The sequence below is a fragment of the Stylophora pistillata genome, chromosome 1, assembly GCF_964205215.1.
Source record: "Stylophora pistillata chromosome 1, jaStyPist1.2, whole genome shotgun sequence".
NCBI lineage: Eukaryota > Metazoa > Cnidaria > Anthozoa > Scleractinia > Pocilloporidae > Stylophora > Stylophora pistillata.
In genome coordinates, this window is record NC_142519.1 from 9,878,943 (window position 1) to 9,905,607 (window position 26,665).

Genomic DNA, 26,665 nt, shown 5'->3' on the forward strand with positions numbered 1-26,665 from the left:
CAATGACACCTAACCCCTTTGTACCCGCCCCGGGATAGGTACAAAGGGGTTAGGTGTCAATTGGGACGAAAGTTCTGTTCCTTTCTCCTGCCACTCCCGTGGCGAATGGATTAAACTAAATTAAACTAAACTATTAACGATTTAAAAGCTTCGATACCTCCAATGTTTCATTTAAAATTGAAAAAAAAAACTATAGCTTATGTGGCATTAAAAATAAGTAGAATAACTGGAGTTATTGCCCGCCTTCGGCATCTCGTACCTTTAACCCCTCTATTAACTATTTATCGCTCTTTTATCCTCCCTTATCTATTTTATGGCGTGGTTGTTTGGAGCCAAGCTGCTAAATCCCATTTACATAAAATCCTCGTCCTACAAAAACGTGTTCTGCGGCTGATATATTTTTCTGAACCCAGAGCACATGCGGTGCCTTTATTTATCTCCTCAAAAATCCTCCCCATAAATATGTTATACGTTGAATCAGTTTCCTCAATTATGTTTGACGTCTCATGTCTAACTGTACCTACTAACATTAGTAATCTTTTCATTAAAGCTCAGTACTGAAAAGCATAATCACGATACAAGGTTCTCTTCTTTCGGCAATTTTTATGTTAATCCATCGAGACTGAATCAAAGCCAGGGCTCTTTTGCTAGCTTCTGAGCTAAACTTTGGAACTCCATTTGCGATGCTATTCGTCAACTCCCGAAGAGAGCTTTCAAAAAACTCTTTAAGGACATGTTATTTTCGTTCCTAGAGGCTGAGGATTACTATGTTGAATCGCCCCTTCTATTTCAAAAAATTACTAATTATAAACTGGCTGTATAATTTATATTCTACATTGTAGTGTTACTATTTTCTTATGTTTAATGATGCAGTTGTATATACGAGTTTTAAGTGGCTGTCTTTTTCTGGAAATGTTATTAATTTATGTTTAAGCTTTATTTGTACTCTATCACCACTGCTGTACCTCTAATTTTCGCCCGCCTCGACTAGCTCCTGCTATTTGCGGGCGTGAACGGTCTTCATGAACACGAAAGTCTAAATTAGATCAATAATAATTAGATTAATTAAATTAACTAGATTAATTTGTAGTTTGTAATTTGTCATTTCCTATTAAGGTTTCTTCTTATTAAGCTTCAATAAACTTCAAACTTCAATTAGAGAAATTCATGAGCTGGTTAATTTACAGCAGTCTATTTTTCATCGGCACAATTACTGGGAAAGAGGAAGGAAGAAAAAGCTTAGCGCGAAATTAAAGTTTAAACGATCACAGCCAGGGTTTACAGAGGGAACTCATACCTTGAGATTTTACGAGCCAAAACGCATTTGCAAACGTTCAACGAAGATCAGAAAACATGTGTAAATGATTCTGAGTGTACGTAAGCTGAGTTGATTTTGAAAATCACAAAAAAGAGCTCGGTACTCGAGTTGACATTCATCGGTCGATGTTGTTGACCGGTGAATCCTGACGACAATTTTAAACATTTCTTCAAGTCACACGAGAGGATCTCGGAAACTTCGGTTCGTTTTCGGAACACAAATCCCACAAGCCGTAGTTTTGCAGGTGTTTGATAAAGCTGCGAAAACAATTTTGTAGCTACACTCTAAAAAATATTATTAGAGCTGATTTTTCACCTCAGGCCACGAGATATTTTTACCAGGTAAGATATGTTCGCAATTAACTACTTAATTCCATAAAGCTTGTCAAAACCCCTAGCTCTGATCAGCAGCTAGCTTTGATCAGAAGTCATTTATAAAAGAATGGCTACTTCAATTTAACTTCCAGTTCCAGACGCCGGACGAGCTCTCCATCAGTACCAAGCCAATTGCATAAGCTATTATAACGTATTTTGAAGGAGTTTTCTTAGACCCGTTTTGGGAACAGCAATAAAACGTTATTGATGTCGGCTTCTGAATCCGAACAGGCCTTCTTTATTCAATTTGAGTCGATTTCAAGAGACTATAAACTGTTTGTAATCTCTAAGTCGGTTCAGATTCTCCTAAATCGCGCCTCATTTACTGTTCTGTCGACTAACTATTGTTGGTCATAACATTGACTACCCGTGAAAGATGCAAATGAAGTTCTCAAACATTGTCATTGATCAAAAGATTTCTTCGATCGTCAAACCATTTGTTCCAAAAGAATTTCATCATGGCGTAATAAAAGGTGGCTTCTCCAGCATTGACCACTATAGTAACTGCCTGAAGGGCGGATGGGGTTCGATGAAAGTTATTCACCCCTGTTACTTGGAAAGCTGCTTGCGTGGACATCAAGACGAAAAGGTATAAGTTCTCCACGATAAATAAAAGCAGAGTTAACGAGTATGCCAAGTTCTTTACGGTGTCTCTGGGTTCCCTCCATGGTGCGGGTACAGTATTCCACAGATAAACTACCAAGGTCGTTGCAACTTCTCCGAGAATGAACATAAATTCAATAATTTTACTTACTCTAGATGGTTCTGTGCAGATGACGATAATGTTGTAACCAACAGCGACCATCAGCTGCGCGAAAAGCGACCAGAACCGGGCATGTCTCGAGTTGTTTCGAAGAGCAGAAAGATATCCTTCATAGGCTGGTACTTTAAAAAGTACAAGAATGACGAGCAAAGTGTTGATGAACGAAGAGATCTGCCAACTTATCTCCAGTTCATTTGCATGAGAAAAAATTGTGAAGTTTTGGCAGCGATAACTCGCAAGCTTTTCCCGGAAAAAGCAATCTGTAGCGTGAATGCTGTATAGCACTAAGCCGATGAATCGCCACAAAAGAAGGCCAAAATATATTAACATGACAGCAACCTTAAAACAAACCTGACAGCAGCGAAGTCGCTCGTTCGCTTCCTCTCTCCTGTTATTCCCACATATCTCAATATAGCCTGTACCATCCGCCATACTGATCAAAACGAAAAGGTCGAGCAACTGAATGCTTGTGATCATTCGATGGTCAAGTGTTTCTAGGAAAGATGCAAACCGGAATTTCATGAATGAGTCAAGCTGTCGGAGGAGGAAATAATTACTAGTCAGCATTCGGGGAACGCAAAAGCAGAAAACCACAAGTCGAAGTTGGATATTACGAGAGCAAAGCCTTGAAGGTGAGAATAGTTTTTATGCGTCTACCGTTGGCAGGAAATTATTTACCACCGGTTTAGAAGGCCGCGGGGGGGAACACAAGTTGGCGGCGTTCAAAAGGTTAGTAGAATCCTCAGTTAAGTTAATAACGAAGCTATAAATTTCCGTCACAACGGGTATCATGCGTAAGCGTTAGAAAGACTGATTCATTCATAGTAGAACCCCGTTAACTCGGTCTTTCAAGGGAGAAGTTGACCGGAAGCAGGAGCCCTTTTGTAGTGTTTGTTCCCATTTGGATAAATACCTCAGCTATTAGATAATCGGTATTTTGTTGGTTAACACATCTTCGACTGCAGTCACGTGATTATCCTTGTATCATTATGCATAATTAATAAATTCTACGAGACTTGCTTGGAAGTTGAAGTTTGATTGGAATTCTATCAGGCATCTACAGAGAAGAGATTACACGAGATGCGCACGGTTGGTCATCCCTCCAAGAGGAGTGACCGCACAAGGCCCCATGACAAAAGAACACAGTATAACAAAAAACAGGGAGGGATTCAATTAGCAATGGGTGGGCGTGTAATCTCTGAGCTGTAGATGCCTGATAGAATTCCAATCAAATTTCAACTTCCAGGTAAGTCTCGTTTAATTCATTCATTCTGTCAGTCATCTACCGAAGAGATCCCATGAGGTTTTAAAGTCATGTGGTCACCCAGGACGTCAAAACTCAATTCATTGTACAGAACCAAAAACTTGCCTGCCAATACGGTAAACAATCAATGTGTTTCCATAGCAACAGAAAGAATAGCATGACTAAAACCAGCTAAATTTTGGGTCTGAACTGGTTTGTTGTAAAAAGTCTTGAAAACGCAGTCACTACTCCAACTGGCGGCTTTCATAACTGCAGGCATTGAGACATTACAGTTACGAGCCTTGCTAGCAGATGCTGCTCGCGTACTGTGCGGTTTTAATACGATGGTATCTACAACAGCCTCTTGCATCACAGTCCTTATCCATCTCGAAATAGTGTCTTTGGACACACCCCATGATGTGGCTTAGCATAACTAATAAACAGTTACTGCTCCTCTCCCCGTTATGAAGAGGTACGATCAGCGGTATTCATCAAGAACTGTTGCAACACATAACTTACTACGTATGGTGCACGATCCTCGCAGTAGATAGCGCTATTTATGTAATAGCGAAAATCAGACCTGAAAAAAAAATCAGGCCTGTACGGGACTCGAACCACTGACCTCTGCGATACTAGTGCAGCGCTCTACCAATTGAGCTAACAAGCCAACTGGGAGCAGGCCGTTAAGTTGATTCGTAATAAACCCGTGAAAGTGATAAATGAGATACAATGAATATATGAAGTTCATATATTTTGAACTGCGGTGTTAGATACGTATGATGCACGATCCTCGCAGTAGATAGGTCTGATTTTCGCTATTGCATAAATAGCGCTATCTACTGCGAGGATCGTGCATCATACGTATCTAATACCGCAGTTCAAAATATATGAACTTCATATATTCATTGTATCTCACATAACTTACTATCAGCAACGAATCAAGGTATAAATATAACCGGCTGTTTTCTGCCAGGGGGCAGACTGTTTAACTATCTGCAAAAAGGGAGATGAAGTGTTTGACAACGCTGCCACATAAGATAACAAGTTTATGGGTAAGGTTCTGAAGACTGATCTCCTAAGGAGGATGAAGTGTCTTACGGTAAGTAAGAAATATTGAAGTGTCCCAGGTGGGAGTTAAACGGGGGAGAGCTGGCCTTGTTTGGAAAACTCCTTTTAAGAACCTTTGAACGAGTTGGTGATTCCCAACAGTAACATCTCCACCAAGGACTATGAAGGAGGATAGGGCACTTCTTGCAGTTAAAGACAACTGTACCCAAAACCCCTTTCAAAGAGTTCTTGTAAAAACTCCAACACTGTTACAGGTGGGTGAAGGAGATCCACAGCCCCCCTATCCGAAAATAACTGCCACTTCTCAAGATAGACCCGGTATTGTTTTTGGATTGCTGTTTGCCACGAGTTGAGGATTGTGTCTTGAGTTGCTTGTGAAATTCCTCTACTCTAGAGGGATTTCCGGATAAGAGGCAGGCCATCAGATGAAACTGGCTGCCCAGGGGTGGCGCTGTTCTGGGTTGAAAGGTAGATGGACGTTGCTCGTGTGTCTTGGCAAGAGGAGCGGCTTCCGAATCAAGAGTCTTGTTAGTTTGGGGTACCATGGCTGTGTTGGCCAATTGGGCGCAATCAGGATAGCTAGGGCTTGATCCATTTCCAGTTTCTGCAAAAATTGTGGTAGTAGGATGCTAAAGGGTGAAAGTCGTATAAAAAATGGGTAGTCCAATCCAGAGTAAAGGCATCAATTGCCATGGCTTGTGGGTCAGGAAGCCATGAGACATAGAGTGTCAGTTGATAGTTTAACCGTGAGGCAAACATATCAATGGTTGGCGTTCCCAATATGTTTACTATCCTGTTGAAAACATCCACATTAAGTTGAATCATCAAAGACCCTGGATGCTTAGTCAGCAATAACACGGATTTCCCCCCGGAATGTAGTTTGTAGAAAGTCATATGTTTCTTGGGACGCACCACTCCTATATTTGTCTGGCAATTTTATTACATGGGAGGGAGTGACAACTCCCATGCTGCCTACATAATACATGGTACTATCGTTCATAACTCTCAAGTGGTCATGGGTCACTTCCTTACAAAGGGACTACAAACCTAAGAGAATCGCCTTTAGCTCCAAGTAATTAATATGGTGGCTTTCTTCTGAGTTGGACCACCGTCCTCCAGTTGTGGTGTCGTTCAGGCTTGCACCCCACCCCTCTGGGTAGAGGCGTCAGTGTAACTTATCCTCCCATTATCAATCCTCCTCTTAGAGTTCAGGGCATTCCTGATCTACTAAGAAATATCGGCAGATACAAATTTGGATAAAGGCATAGTTTGTTAAAAATCCCAGTTGCTAGTTTTAAGAGCTGCAACTTTTTCTATTTCTAGCTGACGATAGAAAAGTTCACCGTACTTTATGCCCGGGAAGCAGGAAACCATCATGCCAGCTAATTGTGCTACCTCTCCAATAGTGGGTGATTTGCTGTCAAGGATTCTTTGGGCTACAAATTCCAGCTTTTGATGCCTATCTTCTGAATTGGATACTGTCATATCCAGAGAACTTAAAATAAACCCTAGGAGATACAAGACCTGGGTTGGCATTGTCCCTGATTTGACTTCATAAGGCAAGAAACCCAAATCGTGAAACAGGGTTAGGGTATGATCAATATTGGCTTGGGACTCTTCAGGGGGTATCCTAATAAAAGGGAGTCATCAAGGTGGCCACTTGAGACATGTCCCAGCTCCCTGAGGAACGAAAACACAGGTTTCATAAGTTTGGTGAAGAAACGGGGCGTGGAAGAGAGCCCCTTAGCCAAGCATGTAAATTGTATAGGTTTCCCTTACACCCTCACAACATTCAAGATGCCGGGGACATCTGTTAATTGTTTTCATTTTTCCAAGAAAATGTGGAATTCTCCCAGCTACAACTGGAGAAGAGGTCTTGTCCCCCACAACGGATAAAAGAGGAAATTGACTTACAACTTCAGGGGTCACTTCTCCGTTACAGATTTCTTCCCCTTTGGAAGTGTTGTTCACGCCCCGGATGTCTTTGTGATTGAACTGGTAGTTGTTTTTTCTTCGGGGGTATCCCTCGTGGTGATTCTCCCGGCGATAGAATAAAAACCTGCCCCTGGCTGAATAGGAAGGCCTAGAATACTCCTCATTGCGCTTCCTCTTGTAGCCAGTGAGTTGTTTACTATAAGCTAAATTCGTACAATCAAGACAAGTAAGTTTAATTCTTTTGAGATTCATGCTTAAAATTAGTTTGTCACAAGATAACAAAAAAACAACTCGCTCCCCAGGAGAGACAGAACCAGATAAAATAAAAAAATTTAAAGGTTCTGACTTCAGATGTCAAGAATCATTCTATAATTAGTTTATCTCTCGCTCATGATACATCATGTGATTTTAAGCATTTTCCATCTAACTATCATAGAAATGGTTCCTTTTCTTGCTTGGAACGCATAAAAGCATAGGTTAATCTTGCTTTGCTGAATAAAACGGTTTAGGTATCATCATTTTCGGCTCACGTTTTTGAGTAGCGAGATTTATTGCGCGTCTTCATATAGCTTTAGCTAGAATTCAGTAAAATTACCTTTAATTATCCCGATTTACCCTATACAAATCTTCAACTTAAATCAAAGTGTCACATTGCAACTCAAGCCGAACCTTTCATGATCCCAAGTCAATATCTTAAATTGCATACATGAAGTGTTCGGCTACTTTTCGGCTTGACCATTCCTTGCATAGTTGATTGCCCCTGGCTTGGTCAGGAATGGCAGTTCTTCAGCGGTTTAAAACAACACTGTGATTTAAAGTTCATACTATCGACTACATTACAAATGGAGTTCTCAAAGAATGTCATTGATCAAAAGATTTCTTCGATCATCAAACCATTTGTTCCAAAAGAATTTCATCATGGCGTAATAAAAGGTGGCTTCTCCAGCATTGACCACTAAGATAACTGCCTGAAGGGCAGACGGAGTTCGATGAAAGTTGTTCACCCCTGTTACTTGGAAAGCTGCTTGGGTGGACATCAAGACGAAAAGGTATAAGTCCTCCACGATAAATGAAAGCAGAGTTAGCGAGTATGCCAAGTTCTTTACGGTGTCTCTGGGTTCCCTCCATGGTGCGGGTACCGTATTCCACAGATACCCTACCAGGGTCGTCGCAATCTCTCCGAGAATGAACAGAAATTCAATTGTTCTACTTATCCCAAATGGTTCAGTGCAGATGACGATAACGTTATAACCGACAGCGACCATCAACTGCGCGAAAAGCGACCAGAACCGGGCATGTTTCGAGTTGTTTCGAAGGGTAGAAAGATATCCTTCATAAGTCTGGCACTTTAAGGAGTACAAGAATAACAAGTACAGTATTGATAAACGACGCCACCTGCCAACTTATCTCCAGTTCGTTTGCGTCAGGGCCCTAGCTAGCATGAGGCAAGACGAGGCAATTGGTTCGTCTTGATTTCGGCCCTTTTTTAAATTTTCTTACTTGAAGATTGACTTTTCTGAAGAAAAATGCCACGAAAAATCCTTAAAAGGGCATTTCTGAACCTCTAGATTTCAAAATGTTCTGGGGGGCATGCCCCCAGGCCCCCCTAGCGGCTCGCGCCTTCGGCGCTCGAAAATTGCCTCGTCTTGTCCTGAAGTCTGGCTACAGCCTTGTTTGCGTAAGAAAAAATTGTGAAGTTTTGGCAGCGATAACTCGCAAGCTTTTCCCGAAAGAAGCAATCTGCATCGTTGCTTTGAGAGGTTTGCAGTGAACCCTGTTATAGAGTTGCGCTTTGGCATCTTCTTTTTATTTTCTGTCTTATTCATAATTATTTTTGTTTTTTTACTTTTTAGAGGATTTAAAGCTCTGCACTTTTCTTCTGTATGTCACTCAACAGATTGTCTCACAGTGGGAATATCTAATCTCAGGTGTACCACAAGTTCATTCCCAGGGTCCTCTCTCTGCCTGGGACCAAGGTTGAGGTACCACTGCTCTTTATTTTAGGGCGTGTTCTCTTTGTACTGTCTGAAAATGACATTCCCAAAACTTTATTGTGAGTCTCACAGAATTTTAGTTAGTAAGCTTAGGAATGTGGATATCAATTCATATATACCAAACTGGCTCGTCAGTTTCATTAGGAATAGAAAGCAACGGGTTGTGGTAGATAACATCACTACTGAGTTTATAGATATAACCAGGGGTGTCCCCTAGGGGACGGTGCAAGGTCCAATATTGTTCTCTCTGATGATAAATGATATAAAGCCATTTAGCCCCTCTAGCCTATTGGTAAAATTTGCGGATGGTATCACAGTCAGCATCTCTGTTCGCGCTGAGGATGGCAACATAGCCGAGTCTGAAGTTAGTTCTATAATGGAGTGGGCTGAAAAGAATCAAATGACACTCAATTTGAATAAAACATGGGAAATGTTACTAAAAAGTGGTAGCCTGAAAGTTCCACCAGCTCCTCTCGCTATTGTGGAGCGTAAAACCAAGCTCAAGCTGCTTGGTGTTACATTTGAGGATGACCCCGTGAACTGGGACTCGCATATTGATCACGTGCTTGGTAAGGCCAGCAGTCGTATGTATATTATAAGAGTTTGTAGATTTTATGGCTACCCTAAGGAACAATTAGATCCGCTCTTCCAAAGCCTAATTATTTCAGTCTTCACATACGCTATCGAGGTGTGGGGTTGCTGTTATTATGATAAATATCTTAAGAGAATAGACAAACTGTTTGCTAAGGCTTTTAAGTCTGGATATTGTTTGAAGAATTATAGTATTTGTGATATTTATTAGCCACCAGAGATAGCAAGCTATGGATCAAGAGCACTTCAAATATCATTGCACTTGATGATCTTTTACCGCCGAGACGTATTAGACAATTACGCAGCAGGGGCCATGATTATATATTACCTAGAGTTCGTAATTCACGTTTTAAATCCACTTTTGTAAATAGATGTCTTTTCAGCATATTCTACTCTTACTAGTTAGTTGTTTTTTCTATCTTAATTCGTTTTATATTTCATTCTTTGTAAATAATGACACGGTTGATGCATTATTGCTTTTAATAAAGACCATTATTATTATTTATTTATTTATTTATTTATCCTATTACACTGCACTTTTTCCTGACAGTACGCTACCATATAGCTCTAATTTTGTTCAGTAATACCGTTTCTGCCCTGTGAAGCTTATCTAAAATTAGTGAGTACAAGCTGGTGCTGATCTTTCAAACTGAATGCTAATAAATGCAAATTTACGATATGGGAATCATCCGGTCAAGGAGAGAAACTACTTGCTCCTACAACATCAATCAATTCCATTGATGGAAGTATCCTCAAACAAACTAGTTTATAATCTCTGAGTCGGTTCAGATTCTATTACGTCAAGTTCTGCTCATGAAAAGCTCGGCTCACAAATCGCACCGGCTCACAAATCGCACCGTCGACAACCGTGGTGGATGCAAGTGAGGTTCTCAAACATTGTCATTGTCCAAAAGGTTTCTTCGATCGTCAAACCATTTGTTCCAAAAGAATTTCATCATGGCGTAATAGAAGGTGGCTTCTGCAGCATTGACCATTATGGTAACTGCTCGAAGGGCGGATGGGGTTCGACGAAAATTGTCCACACCTGTTACTTGGAAAGCTGCTTGCGTGGAAATCAATATGAAAAGGTATAAGTTCTCCACGATAAACAAAAGCAGGGTTAGCGAGTATGCCAAGTTCTTTACGGTGTCTCTGGGTTCCCTCCATGGTGCGGCTACCTTGTTCCACAGATACACTACCAGAGTCGTCGCAATCTCTCCGAGAATGAACATAACCTCAATAATTTTATTTACTCTGGATGTTTCTGTGCAGATGACGATGATGTTGTAACCAACAGCGACCAACAATTGCGCGAAAAGTGACCAGAACCGGGCATATTTCGAGTTGTTTCGAATCGCAGAACGATATCCTTCATAGCCTGGTACCTCTCGGAGTACAAGAATAATAAGTACAGTGTTGATAAACGATACCACCTGCCAATTTATCTCTAGTTCTTTTGCGTAAGGAAAAATCGTGAAGTTTTGGCAGCGATAGCTCGCAACCTTTTCGCGGAAGAAGCAATCTGTAGCGTGAATGGTGTACAGCACCAAGCTGATGAATCGCCATATCAAAATGCCAAAATATATAAAAATGGGAGCAACATTGAGAAAAACTTGCAGGTAGCGGTATCTTCTGTTCGTTTCATTTCTACTGTTATTCCTCCTATTCTCATTTATCTGAATATAGCATATATCACCCGCCATACTCATCAAAACGAAAAATTTAAGCAACTCAACGCTTGTCAATATTATTATTTTCAAGTGTTTCTAGAAAAGATGAAAGCATATGCAAAACGCAATTTTGGGGAATACCCTAAAGGGTAATCCCGGAAATTGTGTTTTCGCTTTTTCGGAACAGAAGACCGTAAATCGAGGTCGAGTGTTGCGACTGCGATACCTTGAAGGGGAGAATAGTTTATTGCATGCACTGTTCTTCGTTACCCGAAAACTGAAATACAGGTCTTACGGTTTATACGTATATCATTACTTTTAAAATGATAGACAGCAAGCGTAAAATACATTGACGGTTGATATGTGGTTAAATTTTGAATATATTTGCATATAGTTCAGATCCGGCTGTAGTAGCACTTTCTGCTCTAAACGAAACGAATTCAAGATTAAAGAGAGTGAGTTTCTAAGAAAGAAAAACAGGTGATGGGTCCGTGGGGGATAATCAACAATTATTGGATGAGGTTGAGTATGAGAGCGATAATTATCAAGGCCAAAGTTTGCTATCTGCCAAAGCCGAAGGCTGAGGCGGATAACACAAACTGAGGCTTTGATAGTTATCGCTATCATACGAAAACCGAATCCAATAATTGTTTTTGATTTGGCCAAAATATCACTGCGATCTGATGATCAGTTCTCTTTAGGTTATAACGTCGTAATGTGATTAAATATAAATATCCTATGCTAAATTAGAAGATCATATCAAGATTTTCAACAGCCTCGCAAGGTAATCAAATAAGTTATGACTTCTGAACCTTAAGACAAATATTTTAAAGAATTATTTTTGGTACAGGAATTTCAATGGTTGGAACTCCCTACCGAACGATAGTGTCAAGGAAGCGAATGTTGATAAATTGAAGAAGCTTCTTATGGTCTAAGCATGTAAGTACTCCCTTCCATTTATTGTCATTAACAAGTAAAAAAAAAAGAAGTGCACTTTTTCCTTGAAGTATATTACTGAGAATTTTATTTGTGAATTTCATACTGATACCGTCTTATCTTTTTTTTTTTTTAAATTATGATTAAAATTGGAGTTTATTCTTAGGTCTGGGGGTCAGCTAATACGAAGATTAGGTTCGTTCCTTGCGGCACCCTTGTTTCATTTTGTAAATATCTTTCTAATGCAAATAAAGTTGTCGTTAATCATAGATTATTTTGCCTCCAGGAACATTCAACTTTGTCTGAGTTGGCCACGAGTCGAGTGGGAAAGGCCCAGTTAACTACACTGATTACCAATCAATTTTAACCCGTAGGTTATCATTATTTACTGATGCCTTCCTTAAATTGTTAATTTTTGTGTTAGTCAGTCATTGAGTTCGTTATGCTTGTCTCCTTAGGTAGTCAGTCGTTGCAACCGTTTTCAAACACTCTTTTCAGTTACTATTCGAGTCACTCAAAAACTTATGCGACTTATGCCCGGGTTTAAACGCCAAACTTCCCATGAAGCGTGATTTATAGGCGTCTGAATAAACAGGCGAACTTTCTTCTGAAGTTGGTTTGGGTCAAATTCGAACCAAACCAAACCTGGTCTGCTGATTTCTCGACCACAGTTTCGCTCTATTCTTACCGTTGACCTCTGATGTAAATGGAGTACTCAAACATGGTCATTCATGACATAGCTTCAAACTTTTTCTTCAAGTCTTACCCATATAGACTACCCGATATTGCCTCCGCGAATGTAAGTAAAACCGTCTTTTCACCATGGAAAAGCCTTGTTTACTAAATCAATCAGTCAATCACATTGTAACCTAAGCTCAGTTTAGACACCGAACCTTTCATGACCCCAAGGTAATAACTTGAATTACGTACATAACGAGTTCCGCTTCTGAAGTCGATTAAGAATGGCTACTTAATTCAGTGTAATTGGAACAGCTCGACCGTTCTTCCGCTCAGGCTTGGTCGGGAAAGTTAACTCTTGCAACGGTTGCAGTTCCAGACGGCTGAACTTTCCATTTACTGAATCAAAGGCACAAGGTATTATGACGTATTTTGAAGGAGTTTTCTTGAACCTGTCTTGTGCACTGCCATAAACAGCTAATTGAAGTCGCCATCTGAATCAAGAGGTCTCCTTTATTCAATTTAAGTCGGTTCCAAGAGATTGGAAACTAGTTCATAATCTCTAAGTCAGTTCAGATTCTAATCGGTCAAGTTCTGCTCATGAAAAGCTCGGCTCACAAATCGCGCCTTATTTACTAATTTGTTGAAGAACTGTAGTTTTATTCATAGCGTCGACTACCCGTGACCGATGCAAATGAGGTTCTCAAACATTGTCATTGATCAGAAGATCTCTTCGATCGTCAAACCATTTGTTCCAAAAAAATTTCATCATGGCGTAATAAAAGGTGGCTTCGGCAGCACCCACCACTATAGTAACCGCCTGAAGGGGAGATGAGGTTCGCCAAAAATTGTTCACACCTGTTACTCGGAAAGCTGCATGTGCAGTATCCAAACCAAAAAGATATGAATTCTCGAGGAAGTGTAAATGCAGAGTAAGCGAGTATGCCAAGTTCTTTACGGTGTCATTGGATTCTTTCCAGGGTGCGGGTACAGTATTCCACAGATACACCACCAGGGTCGTCGCAATCTGTTCGAGAATAAACATAACTTCAATAATTTTACTAACTCTAGATGTTTCTGTGCAGATGGCGATGATGTTGTAAGCAACAGCGACCAACAACTGCGCGAAAAGCGACCAGAACCGGGCATGTTTCGAGTTGTTTCGAAGAGCAGAAAGATATCCTTCATAGTTGGGCACTTTCCGGAGCACAAGAATAACAAGAACAGTGTTGATAAACGACACCACCTGCCAACTTATCTCCAGTTCGTTCGCGTGAGGAAAAATTGTGAAGTTTTGGCAGTGAAAACTCGTAAGCTTTTCGCGGAAGAAACAATCTGTAGCGTGAACGGTGTACAGAACGAAGCTGATAAGACGCCATAAAAGAATGCCAAAATAAGTCAACATAACGGCAACCTCAAAACAAACATGACGATTCGTCTTTACTCTCCTCATATCTTCCCGTATCAGAATGTAGCCGGTTGTGTCCGCCATTCTGATTAAGTCGAACACGTTAGGCAAGTGGATGCTCTCAATCGCTCAATTGTATCGTGTTTGAAGTGCGATGCAAACGAGATACGAGGAATACCAAAGCAGAAATGCACAAGTCGAAGTCGAATATTGGGCTGGAGTACAAAGCCGCGCAGGCGAGAATGGTTTTATGTATCCACCAAAGTTTGTCTTCGCTCACCGGAAACTGAAATAACCCCGACGTTTAAACGTAGATGGAAAGCGTAAGATATCTTCAGTGTCGGTACGGAAGTAATTCAAAACACTTTCTCTAAAGTTCAGTAGAGGGAGAGCAGAAGATATCTTCAGGGTCGGTCCGGAAGTAAATTTTCATAACACCTTCTCTAAAGTCGGTTCAGTAAGGAGGAAGAGAGTATGATAACTTCAGGGTCGGTACGAAAGTAAATTTTCAAAACACCTCTAAAGTTCAGTAGAGGAAGAGTGTCAGAGAACTTCAGGGTCGGTACGGAAGTAAATTTTCAAAAAACCTTCGCTAAAGTTCAGTAGAGGGAAATTAATTTAATTTAACATAATTTATATAGCGCTAACTCCACTAATTGACCAATTCGCTTTACAATTCATAATATTAAAATAATTAAAAAGGTCCCACTGGTAATAAAATATGAATAAATTGAAAACCTATTTGCAGACTTATTTATAAAAATATCACAGTAAATCCTATTCCAAATTATCAAAAAGTTAAACATTATATGCTTTTTAAAAAAGATCAGTCTTTAAGTGTTTCTTGAATAAATTAAGTGTATCTAAACTTCTAAGATCTAATGACAGCTCGTTCCAGAGTTTAGGTGCAGCAACGGAAAAGGCCCTGTCGCCGTATGTTTTAAGTCTTGACTTCGGAACTGCCAGAAATTTTTGATCGGTAGAGTGTAGCGTACGTGAACATGAACAACAACTAAGTAATTCTGTGATATATAATGGTGCCATACCATTTAGGGCCTTATAAACTAACAATAAAACTTTAAAAAGAATCCGAAAGTGAACAGGGTCGGTACAGAGGAAATTATCAAAACACCATCGCTAACGTTCAGTACATTCCAACACTTTCTAATCTATTCCACTTTCTAAACTAATCTCTACAAATGAGTTTAAGACATTTTATGGGCTAGATCCGTGTATTAAAGGTAATTCTATCGATTTTCATGACTCTCACTTCAAAGAGACAAGGCGACAGTCTTCCGATCAAATAAAGACCACATAGGAACCAAAGTCAACTTCGCCGCCTATTATTTTGGTAACCACTGAACTACAACTCATCACGACCGTTTCTGAGAAGGAATTCATCTAAAATCTCCATTTTCACGGCGTGAGGGGCTTGTTGCGTCATCCACATTCTTTCGGCTTATAAAGGCTGGGTTTTCCAGGTTGATGACCTGTTTGACAACTGGTTGTCTTTGGAACCACGTCCACACACAGAACAAATTTGACGATGATTTTGCACACCCAGTAGGTGACATACGACTTGATGCATTGTAGCACAGAATGTCGCTCTCTGTATAATATCTGCACTTGCATCCATCGGCGTTAAACTAAATGTCATTTGGTGCGGCAGTCACAAAGTACGGAATGTGTGCCAGTAGTTCCACGCCAGTAATGGTATCGTATTTGGTCTGAACATAGAAACGAAGAAAAAAAAAATCATATTAGTAAGCCTCCTGATAGAGCAGTTTTAAATTGAGCGTCGAAGGAAACTGACATCACGACATTCGTTCTCTCTTAACGACGCAATATCCACCAACATAAATAACTGCGTGAATCATTTGCAAAGCTCTCAGTCAGTGGAGAGGAACGAGTGAACTTCATTCCCCTAAGTGTCTTTCCCGTTTGCCCCAGTTTTTCGCTCGTTTGTCTCTACAAACTGCCTGGAACAGGAGAAACTACTCAAAGTCACGATTCCACTAAAAAATCGCAAAAAACCTCCATCGAAAGAGAAACAGTGCAGGCGGCTACAAAGCTTCGAAACTGACTCAGGCTGCAGATGCATGTAAGAAGATTAGTCATAAACAACAAAGGCTTCTCTGCATTTGACTTCAGAAAACAATTACGTTAGTAACACGTTCAGTTGGTAGATTATTCAAAAACATAGCTCACCTTGTTCACATTACTAAGAACCTTCTGCATAGTAAAGGATCCCGGATGAACATTAAGAATAGAGGCCAGCATGTTCTGGAGAAAACATCACGTGGTGTAAGATAAACAAAAACAACTTTCACCAATTTGGTCTCTGTTCTTTGTAGGTCTTAAAATATTTTACCTCAAAGGACTGCATGTCTATGGTCCCGCTCTGCTTTTTGTCAACTTTGCTGAAAGATTCCTGAAGAAAGGTGAAATAAATTATGTCTGGTTTAGGTTTAGTGAGGCGGTTTATGCTGTTAACGAATAAAATCTGTAACCATCGAGTACTAAAAAAAAGCCCGTGTTCTATGAGAAAAAGAAATATCTTCGTTTACTATAGTAACGAAATGAACTCATTCCCAGCATAGAGCATTCAGCTCGCTTTTATCGGTGCTTTGTCACAAATCCCGACGTGCGCCCGAGAGAGGGCGTGTCATGTGGCGAGGCTAAACAGCTGCAAAGGAAGTAAGAACTAAAATGAGCCACAGAACATGTCTTTTTGGTATAGAAATTGAACCGAAGGTGGGCTGAACTCCGGTTGCTTTCAAAGATCTTGAGTACCTCGCATGGCTTGTGTAGTTTCCTTTCTCACGAGTGGAATCACTCTTTGAGTCACGATCGGAGGATTAAAACACCTCTATCAATGCATGCGCAGTTAAAGGCAATTTATAGATTCTCAAGTCTTTCATTGACGTATGTATACGGGAATCCTTGTTTACAATATTTGCCTCATTAGCATAAGCAATTCAGTTTCGGATGGAGCTAAAAATAAATCAGTTCTGAATATCGAAAGGTCAAAGTACGATTAACTCGGCCAATGAATACGAGCCTGATGCATTGAATACTTTTTGTGCTACACGGGTTGAAAAAACTCAAAATTTTACATAGAATGTATGAGCTCATTAGCGCTTTTGCCACCCAGAAATCTTGCAGTTTTTGATGGACTATTTCTCCTTGAATGTTACACCCAAAGAGCTAAAAATTTCACCATATTCTAGGGTTTTTTTAGCTCTTTAGCTGCCTGAAGTCAATTTGTATCTAACATGCTTCCTTCTTTACGCGAAGCCATATGCAAATGAGCAAAAATGTAAACAATGACGTCAGCATGAATCCGCCTATTGATATCCTCTACAACGAATGCAAATAGGGCGTCCAGTTTGAATTGCCATTGTTCTGGACTCACTAGCATCGTCTTCACGTGGAAACACAAAAGGATTATTACATGTGTGAGAGGCAAGTGAGTCCAGAACAATAGCAACTCAAATTGGACGCCGATTTGCATTCGGTGTATAACGTTCACGCATTTGCTGTTGGACTCAAGCGAGCGAGGAATATGAACTACAATCATGAGAGATAACAAGTTAAGGTTTTCAACACTTCAGTCAGCTTCACTCATTACCATAAAAGCACTGAGCCAGTAATCCATAGAAGAATAATCCAGGCTGTTGAGTGCATTTGAGACAACAGAGCTGAGAAGAAAAAAAGAAAGCAATTTGACACACGGTATCATGGTAAATTGATAAGGCGGGAAAAAGTTGTCAAGAATACCTTACTTATGTGAGTGCAGTCACATAAGGATCGAAACCTTTTCATCATTAGAATAAAGTTGACTTCACCTTGATTTGGCCAAAAGATCACACATTTGATGAGTCGCTGTAAACTCCTCCAAACCAAAGTAAGTACTCTCGCAAGCTATGTCGTAAATCTGAGATATTGACAGGATTTCAAACAACAATGACAACTACTACAACAACAACAACAACAAAAAAAAAACAGAGGTTACGAAAACTATGGATGAGACTGAGTAAAGCTATTTACTGTATGCATGGCCGATGTTTACCTTTTTCAGGTAGCTGACTTGTTGTCTTGTTACATGAGGTGGAAGGCTTTTCTTTAGTTCATTAAAAGATATGTGTCTAATAAAAAAGGGAAAAATAAAAAACAGCAAGGCATTTGGAGCTAATCTAATTAATAAACCACTGACTGTGACCACTGGAAAAAAAAAAAAAAAAAATTCAAATAACTTAAAACGTACTCGTACACTAGTCTTTCATGACTATCACAATTCAGCCCGATCCATCACAGAACATCCCTCGATGTACTTCATCGCCACTGAACGCATTTGACCGTCACTTAGCGTATCTAATCGACACTGGACGAACACGGCCGGCACTATGTTTAATGCACCGTCATGAAACATTACTGCGCCCTTTCCAGAAGGAGCAGAAAACGATGTGAAATCGATACATACGAATGAAAAGGGAAACGCAGTCCATTCACCCCTTTACAGTATTTTTAAATCACTTACCCATCGCAATCAGTGTCCAGCTTTTTGAAAATTGCAGATGAGGCGGAAATATCATTTTGTTGATCAGAAGAAACCTGGAATAAGTAGGACGGGCAAAACTAAGAATAAGCAAAATATTCAAATAACAAAATCTACTACCATTCACGGTTATTCAGTTTATTAATTATTTGTGTGTGTGACTTTTAATTTAGCCTGCGTAACAACCGCTCGGCAAGAACACGACTATCTTGTAACACGCAGAAGAACACACATGCTACACACAGGGTGTAACTTGTCTAAGAGCAAAACGTAACTATTCTTACACTTTACCCGAATTGCGCATTTAAATTTAGAAAGAAACATCAATAATTTTTGTGTGACCGCCACATAGGGCGTCAGAAACAATGATCATACACAGGAGTGCTTTGCGGTGGAGTATACTCAAACAAGAGCCAATGTAATCACAAAAGTCAACTATAACAAAGCAAAATATCACAAGGTCTGACTGACATCTGATTAGTCGTGAGAGAAGCGGAAATATTGTGACCAATCACAGAATGAAGTAAACCCAAACGCAAGCTATCTCATTAATTTTCCATTCTGTTCCCATTTTTCAATCAAAAGCTGGCCTCGAGTGAATGATGATGAGTATTGTATTGAGTCTATCAGCATATTAATTTTCTAACACCAATATGTATTGGTTCAAAACCCTAATGTCACCTTCTCTGCCAATCGGATGTAAACCTAAAACCAATCTTGGCATGGGTATCTCATTTTCGCAGACTTTGACGTTGAGGTAATACGTGTGCTTAGTTTGATTTCTCGCATACTTCTGGTGATAAAAATATTGTCCTTAGCTCGGATTGGCCATTGTAAAAGCTTTAATTTGGTTCAACGAAACCTAATCAACAACTGTTTTTTCACCATCATTTCCCAACCTTCAAAAGTCTGGGTGTGGCTGATCGTTGTGGCTCACACACTGTTAAGGAGGCCACAGAAGTGACGTCTACTCTAGTGGAATGGTCCTTGGGCTCCCTATAACACACAAAAAGGTACAGCTTAGACTGGTTGAAGATGAGCTTAATTCAGATGAGCTTAATTCATAAAAGAATATGAAGAACTGTAAAACTGTCCTGGATTTCAAAAACAACCCAAAACAATTCCTCTAATTTCGCCATAGGTTTTTTTCTCAAGTCAGTCTGCTATTATTGCCTAGAACTCAAGTCTAATTCAGAAATTAAGAGTTCCTTTTAATACAAAAATGGAATTAACCCTGATCTAAGCTTCTAGCAAACCTTTTGTTATTTGGATACTCTAAATCCATTTGCTCTACAACATCTTCTTTTTCAATTTTATTGCCAAGGTCTTCATCAAAACTTTCCACATATATCATAGACTCCTCTTGGTGTTCTTCAGTTACAATGTCAATTGTGGGTATTGGTTCTGTACTATTGACTTCTTTTACTCTTAGTGGGGATTTAAGGTGTGTCTGACCATTCATTTTGGTTGTGGACTTCTTAACTCTTTTTCGGTGGTCTGGGAGGCTGAAGAAGCTGTCTGATGCAAGTACATTTGCCCTTTTGCTCTGTAGATAGCAAAAACAACGAATTTGATTTTTTTATTTTGATTCATAAAAAGAATTGACTGCACCACAAGCAATTGTATACCAAATCAGTCTTCAATGGCATTTGAATCCATGCCCTCCAGATACTAGTTGTACACAGTCTACCAACTAAGCTAGGAAGCCACACATAAGCTCAGTTGGTAGTGGAGCCAATTAGTACCTGAGTGGCACAGGTTCAAATTGTGTCAAAGCCTGAATTTTTTCAGGCTTCTTTTCCATAATTTCTTGTAGTGCAGTCCCCCGGCTACCCACATTCCTTTGTTTGATTTTTATTCACAATTCATATAAAATTCATTCCATCAAAAATTGCAACAAAACAAAAGTTGACGAGAAAACAAGAGCTCTTGACATCAAACTCTAAACTAAAAAGAGAAACAATCATTGTTGAAATAATTTTTTGGTTACAAGTTATTATTTCTTGTTGCTTTTCTTGCGGCCTCCAAACTAGCAGAAACATTGTTTCTCATAGAATTAAAGTATTATCTTTTAGCCATTTTAAAAGAAGAAAAGCAGAAAATAACTGAATCACCTTTCTCTTTGACTGTGGACCATCCAATCCTGACAACAAAACAAGTACCAAGTGAGGCAAGTAATAAACCTTATCCCAAATTACTAAATTAAATTCAAAGTAAGTTCTTACAATGAAGTTCTTAAAGGTGGTTGTTTACTCCTCTGGGAAGTTAGCCATCCTCTGTGTTTTATGAGAATCCCTGCATAAAACACACTCAATTGGACCAACCTGAGGTCAGAAGTCTGTTGCATAAGTAAAAAAACAGTGCAAAAAAAAAAAAAACAAAAAGAATGATGTTAGTGCCACATGCAGAACTCTGAGAGTGAGGCTAACATCACCATCAATTTTTTTTCTATTTTTTGCTAGTCTTTTCTTTTATTCACACAACAGACTCCACATATACACCAGATGGTGTTACGAAATAAGAACACACATGACTTTCATACCATTGGGTGTTTGCTGCTTCTTTGGAGGAGGTCTGTCAGTTGGTTTTACTGCTTTTTTATTGTTTGGGCCATCCTTTCTTTCAATATTGTTCAGTCTCTAAGCAGAAACAGTATCACTTGTGGTCACAATAAATCTGTTAAAACTGCTAAAATGCTTCATTTATCTACAAAAAAAGGCTGAATCAAACGTCAACAACATTTTGACATTACCAAAGGAGCAAACTTACCTCTTTTCTCCAACTATCTAAAGATCTTGAATTAAGGGTTGCCTTTTGTTCTTTCTCTTGTGTGTGACGTCTACAAGAGCATGAACGTGAGTGTATTACTAATCCTTCAAGTTTACTAACTTCTCTTTTGTGTATTTTAGCAGGGTATGGTTCAGACAGATATGATGACTTGGCCACAGATGCATCTTTAGTCCTAGAAACACCATTTCCAACTGATGGCATCCTATACCTGGAAAAGAGGTTAAACGAGTTAAAAAAAAAAACTTCCATGCAGATTACCCAGAATATAAAAAAACTCAGGGAAGTATAAGATACAAAATTAAAGAAACTTCTCTCCATGACAACAAAACAATATTTACCATTTAATGTTCTAAGGTCTCTCTAAAATGGTTTTATGTGAAATACCAGAACTGACCTAGTGTTAACAACACTCTGTCCACCAAGTGTCATTTGATACCCTTTCGTGTTGGTGCTGCCATTGGTTGTCTATAGCATATTAAAGTAACAAAACTTATTATTCAAGATGTACAATTATTAATTATAAAGCTTAACATTTTACCCATTTACCCCATCTCCTTAAACACTGGAATATTAATTTTTCAATCTAAGAAAAAATATTACGAACAAATTCCAGCTACAAATTAAGATAAAAAACTTGAGATCATATTTATTGTGATTAATTACATAAAAACTATTAACCCTGATTCCCTACCAAGGACTTATTACAGACGTCCTTTGTCTTGTCACCCAGTGATCAAGGACACATATAGATGTCCTCAAATGAAAACATTACTGAGAGCCTGGTTATTTGCCATGGCTTGAATATTATGTTTCTGCTGGTTGGAGAGGGTGTCTGTCTGTGGTAGGGAAGGAGTCAATAGAGCTCCAACCAATATCATTCACAGTCCATTAAGATAAACCTTATTCAGTGAGAGAGAAAAGATACTTCCTACATATAATTATACATCATTATTACTGATTCATACTTTCATAAACCTAATTGTGCCAATGGGTGCCATGAATTCCTTTGATCTCTGTGATAACTGTCTGCTACTGGTGAATTCACTCCTTGTCTGGTCTTTGTTTGGAAGAGTCCAAGAGTACCAGACATTCAACATAGCACTAGGGGAGTCAATAAGATATGCAACTGTCCCAGTGCTCCCCTTCCCAACTTAACCCCCCCTCCCCCAACTGCCCCACCTAAATAACCCTTTAACTCCCATGAGTGACTAAGAAATAGTTTCTCCTTGAGTTACCAATACAATATCAAGCAGACAAGTGATGAGAATTACAAAATGTATCAATTAGGAGATTATAAGTTGATCCAATACCAAATTCTCTGAACCAAGAACAAGAGAATTGTATGTAAGACTGTAAGGAGAATTAATAATGAGATCTTGCGAGTGAAAGAGTTAAGGTGGTGATTCCATTTTGAGTAGTCATAGTATCTATGAATTTAAATACCAGGTGTTTCTTTCTAGGTAAGTTTCCCACAGGCTGACCCACCGATTGATGAAGTATCAATCTTTCTGAAGTACTCAACCTGAAATTAGAGGAAGTGAGTGAAATAAAAAATGGTCAGCATCTTTAAAATTTTTTCTCACAGCAAAAATGTTACTGCTACTGGTCAGTAAAATCACTTAAATCTATTTTGGAGAAAACTAGATTTGATTTATGGATATAGCTATCACCTTTTTTGCTATTTCAGTCAATAGGCCATTTTACAGTTGTGTACTTAGTTGCCAAGCCTTTGATTCAGAGTGAGGCTAAAGGTGACCTGGTTGTGATAGAGACCTGTATCTAGTCAGCATGATAACAAAGTGATTTACATTTGAAAGGCAGCAAGGTTTTTATCATAACAAGGTAACCCCTAGCCTCACTTCCATTCAAAGGCTTGGCAACCAAGCACACAATGGTCAGAATAATTTTCGTAACCTTTTAGTACTTCTGCATCCTCTCACTTACATTTGAAATCCCATTGTTGGGAGCTGTGAGGCTTGACTTGAATTCTGGTCAGTTAAGAAAAGAATATTTAATAAAGTTTTGAAAGAAAAAATCAACAGGATTGCTTTTTGAATGGCATGATGACAAAATGACTGACATCAAATAGAGTAATCTTTTTGTGGTCTGATCCTTAATGCAAACGCACTAGGCAGTAAGTCTTACTACATTTATAATATAATGATTGTTGTGACTTACAGCAAGGCAAGGGTCGAGCCCTTTAGGGTACCAACCATGCTCAGCATTTTTAAATTCACAATCAAGCTGTAATTGTTTCATTTTTAACCCACTGGATCCACTATAAAAAGAGAAAAAAATCTATACATAGGATATCAACTATAACTAAAAGTAAAGTTGTTAACCTATGTACCACACATAAACAGCTCAAAGCTGGCAAACTTCTTGCTTGAGATATACTTCTAAGTTCACTTTAAATTGGGTAAAATTAAAGAAGAACTCCCAAAATATCTGTCAGCCAACTGTCAGCCGACCATTGGCAAATGAAACACAGAAAACAATGAAAAGACAACAGAAACACAATGAAAACATGGCTCATGCAATTTTGTGAGTCTTTGAAAAAATTTACTTGTATTGCTAAATCTAAGTAACTAAACTCTTCCAATTTCAGTGGAACAAAAATTAATGTCAGTCAGATACTACACATCAAGTTCACATAAATGATGATCGATCTGGCCAATAATGCCTTGCACTCGTAATTTACCTCTATCCCATGTTGTTAATCATAATTCATTTTGAGGTAATTGTGAAAGTTAAAACTTACCAAGATGACAGTCTATTTACTCATTTCTGAATTTGTTTTCATTGCATTTTCTGTGTTTCATTCGCCGACAGTCGGCCGACAGTCGGCCTACTGATATTTTGGGGAGCTGTTCTTCAATTTTACCTTAAATTGAGGAAGAAGGACACTTATTCAAGAAGAGATAGAGTTTGCAAAATTACAAAGTTTGTTTCTGAGAGCAAGGCTTCATTTTGAAGAACCTTCTCCTTTCTCAGCATGATGAAGGCACTAGAAATGAAGTAGTACCATTTGTTTCATAATATAGTCATTTCCATTACGGATTGAGACAGTTTTCACAGTATAAACACAACATCAAGCCTGCTTTGGAATAAAGTAAAGGTTATTGATCACTATCCCCTCTTCAACACACCCAGGGTGAAGCAGGGGATTTCCTGAAGATGTTTCCCCAAGAATATCAACAGGGTCACTCGTGAAATATAAATCCAAGAGGCACGGATGCCCACTATTAGGAAACACATCAATACGAGAACCATACAACTGCAACATACCCAATGCACACATCTTCAAAGCTGTTGGCACCAATCACAGCAGACAACAGCAATTCTAAGGCAACATGTAACCTGAGACAACTTTATCACAGGAAGACTGGCAGATTTAAGTCAAAACTTCCCACTCTATCTTGTAAATGACTTAGAACATTATCACTCAAATTACGTGTATCAATGAAGCTTTCATTCAAAAGGCAATGACCAGTCATATCAAATATACCTGACTATAACTTTACAGTAACTTGTTCTAGACTGACCTTTCAATTCCTCCTTTAGAACTTATTCCCTTTTCAGAAAGAAAGATATTCACATGTTCAGTAACATATATTTGAAATTAACTACCAGTATCTATACATGCATCTCACCTAACATTTCAAGTAATAAGTAATTTACAAGCCCCGCTTTGAAGGAATACATCAATCAAGAAAATTTGATTTTGCGTATTAAATGCTAGTCTTTCAGGCAGCAGGCCACCAAAATATTCCATTTCTACATGGAAATCCCATGGTAAAGATGGAAGATTTGTACCTTGGGATGCAGTTTGATGATCAGTTCTAAAATACAACTATCATGGCTCCCAAGTTTATGTTGAAGCTGAATCATCGGGTCAATTTTATTAATTATTATTTATTAATTATCCATAATTGACATTTGGTGGTTAATAAATACTACATTTTGCTGTTTTTCAGTGCACCCACAAATGGAAAATTTTGTCGAGATTTTGATGGAGCAAAACAATTTTTTTAGCCAAGTGCTCCCGGCGGTATATAGATCCAGTCATACAACTGAAACACCACCCTAGACCCCATCTTCTGCGAAAGAAGATGCAGTGTCTGCCTTGCAACATTGTTACTTACATTAGTTAGAGTCAATCTGCTAAAAAGATCAGATTTTCTGGCGAAACATCATCAAAGTAGATATGCTAATGCAATCGAGACCCCTTCGACAAGCATGAATTTTTCTACATGACTGCAATTTTCCTATCAAGATCCGCTCTCGATTTCTTTGATCTGAAAATCAGGAATTTCTTTAATTCGTAAACCTAACGCATGAAGATCAAGAAATTCATTTCCACGACTGCTGAAATCGAACGGTATGGATAACACTCCAAAGGCAATTAATTTTATGATAAAATATTGTTACCTTAACACAAACAAATAAAAAAATAGAATTACGTCAAATCAAAATAATTCGTTCCTTTGAAATTAGCAATCTCAACATCGCCTTGAAATAAAGAATGAAAAGTTAGATTGAGACAATTCAGTGATATCTCTTTTCTTTAGCTTAAGTTTACCCATAAAGAAATTCAACTTTACAAATATTTACAATCAGTTTCAAAATAAACACGGCATGCCTTAATTGAACAACACCACAAAAAATATCAACAAAGGGCGCATTCATCTCTTGTACAAACTAAGCATGCATGAAACAGATTGAATTGAGTTAAGTGGTGTGCTAGATCTCTCTCTAATAAAAACATATTCACTTACCTGGTCATTTCTTTTTTCTGATCCTTCACCATTCTGTGAAGTTTTCTCCGATCTCCTGCTGACGAGCGAAGTAAAGGAACCCTCTGAAATGAGCGGTAAACTCGGACAGTTTCTTTCTTCGTCCTTTGCCTTTGAATTGTTTACAATTTTAATCCCATGTATGCCATTAAAGCCATAAATGGGACTTGAATCAGTTCTAATTTGTCCATTTGTTATCGATGGGAGCATTATCGTATATTTCGAAGCGCTTTTTCCAAGTGACTGACCGGTGTACAGTTCAGGGACAAGATCATTGGTTCTGGAAAGTTCCATGGAAACGAGTTCTGGCCACGGCTCCAGCAGAGCAATCGATATCACAGCACGCTCGCTAACAAAAACAAAAAAAATAAACAGACTCACATACACTCTGACTGCACAGCCATTTAGACTCTATAAATGGATTCTCGGAGTAATATCTTGTTTTTAACTCTGTTCCTCCCATTCTGTCTGGAAAATTGTCGTAAACCTATCACTGAACTTGATAAAAATGGATATTAACTGAACGCAGACGATATTGTTACG

At 38.9% G+C, this 26,665-nt stretch overlaps 4 protein-coding genes, 1 long non-coding RNA gene and 1 pseudogene across 9 annotated transcripts; 1 reads left to right on the forward strand and 5 right to left on the reverse strand.

Moving 5' to 3' along the window:
* Positions 1 to 74: 74 nt before the first annotated feature.
* Positions 75 to 3,285, reverse strand: LOC111322051 (uncharacterized). The gene has a single exon (XM_022925088.2). The coding sequence runs from the start codon at positions 3,020 to 3,022 to the stop codon at positions 2,084 to 2,086; it is 939 nt and encodes a 312-aa protein (XP_022780823.2). The 5' UTR covers positions 3,023 to 3,285; the 3' UTR covers positions 75 to 2,083.
* A 4,150-nt stretch (positions 3,286 to 7,435) lies between these two features.
* On the reverse strand, positions 7,436 to 9,672 carry LOC111322052 (uncharacterized; annotated as a pseudogene).
* On the reverse strand, positions 9,473 to 11,046 carry LOC111321967 (uncharacterized). The gene has a single exon (XM_022924987.2). It carries the CDS (start codon positions 10,993 to 10,995, stop codon positions 10,177 to 10,179), a length of 819 nt encoding a protein of 272 aa, XP_022780722.2. The 5' UTR covers positions 10,996 to 11,046; the 3' UTR covers positions 9,473 to 10,176.
* An 842-nt stretch (positions 11,047 to 11,888) lies between these two features.
* On the reverse strand, positions 11,889 to 14,430 carry LOC111322035 (uncharacterized). Its single transcript, XM_022925071.2, has one exon. It carries the CDS (start codon positions 14,060 to 14,062, stop codon positions 13,274 to 13,276), a length of 789 nt encoding a protein of 262 aa, XP_022780806.2. The 5' UTR covers positions 14,063 to 14,430; the 3' UTR covers positions 11,889 to 13,273.
* A 146-nt stretch (positions 14,431 to 14,576) lies between these two features.
* LOC111322063 (uncharacterized) lies at positions 14,577 to 26,588 on the reverse strand. 5 transcript variants are annotated; one of them, XM_088735323.1, is made up of 18 exons: positions 26,105 to 26,588; positions 24,872 to 24,900; positions 23,505 to 23,604; positions 23,271 to 23,314; positions 22,812 to 22,848; positions 21,721 to 21,791; positions 21,306 to 21,534; positions 21,079 to 21,175; positions 20,651 to 20,679; positions 19,793 to 20,082; positions 19,436 to 19,532; positions 18,519 to 18,592; positions 18,051 to 18,126; positions 17,827 to 17,915; positions 17,610 to 17,679; positions 16,350 to 16,409; positions 16,187 to 16,261; positions 14,577 to 15,705 (listed from the first exon to the last, which is right to left on the reverse strand). In XM_088735323.1, exons 1-18 carry the CDS (start codon positions 26,414 to 26,416, stop codon positions 15,625 to 15,627), a joined length of 1,860 nt encoding a protein of 619 aa, XP_088591449.1. In that variant the 5' UTR covers positions 26,417 to 26,588; the 3' UTR covers positions 14,577 to 15,624. The 5 variants fall into 5 exon arrangements, 4 of the variants coding, with proteins under 4 accessions (XP_088591449.1, XP_088591444.1, XP_088591451.1 ...); XM_088735318.1 differs by having other exon boundaries at positions 22,770 to 22,848; XM_088735325.1 differs by lacking the exons at positions 24,872 to 24,900; positions 26,105 to 26,588 and adding an exon at positions 24,088 to 24,186 and having other exon boundaries at positions 22,770 to 22,848.
* On the forward strand, positions 17,445 to 20,923 carry LOC148741164 (uncharacterized). Its single transcript, XR_015992283.1, has 2 exons — positions 17,445 to 17,721; positions 17,810 to 20,923. It is a non-coding gene; the product is annotated as an uncharacterized LOC148741164 (long non-coding RNA).
* Positions 26,589 to 26,665: the final 77 nt, after the last annotated feature.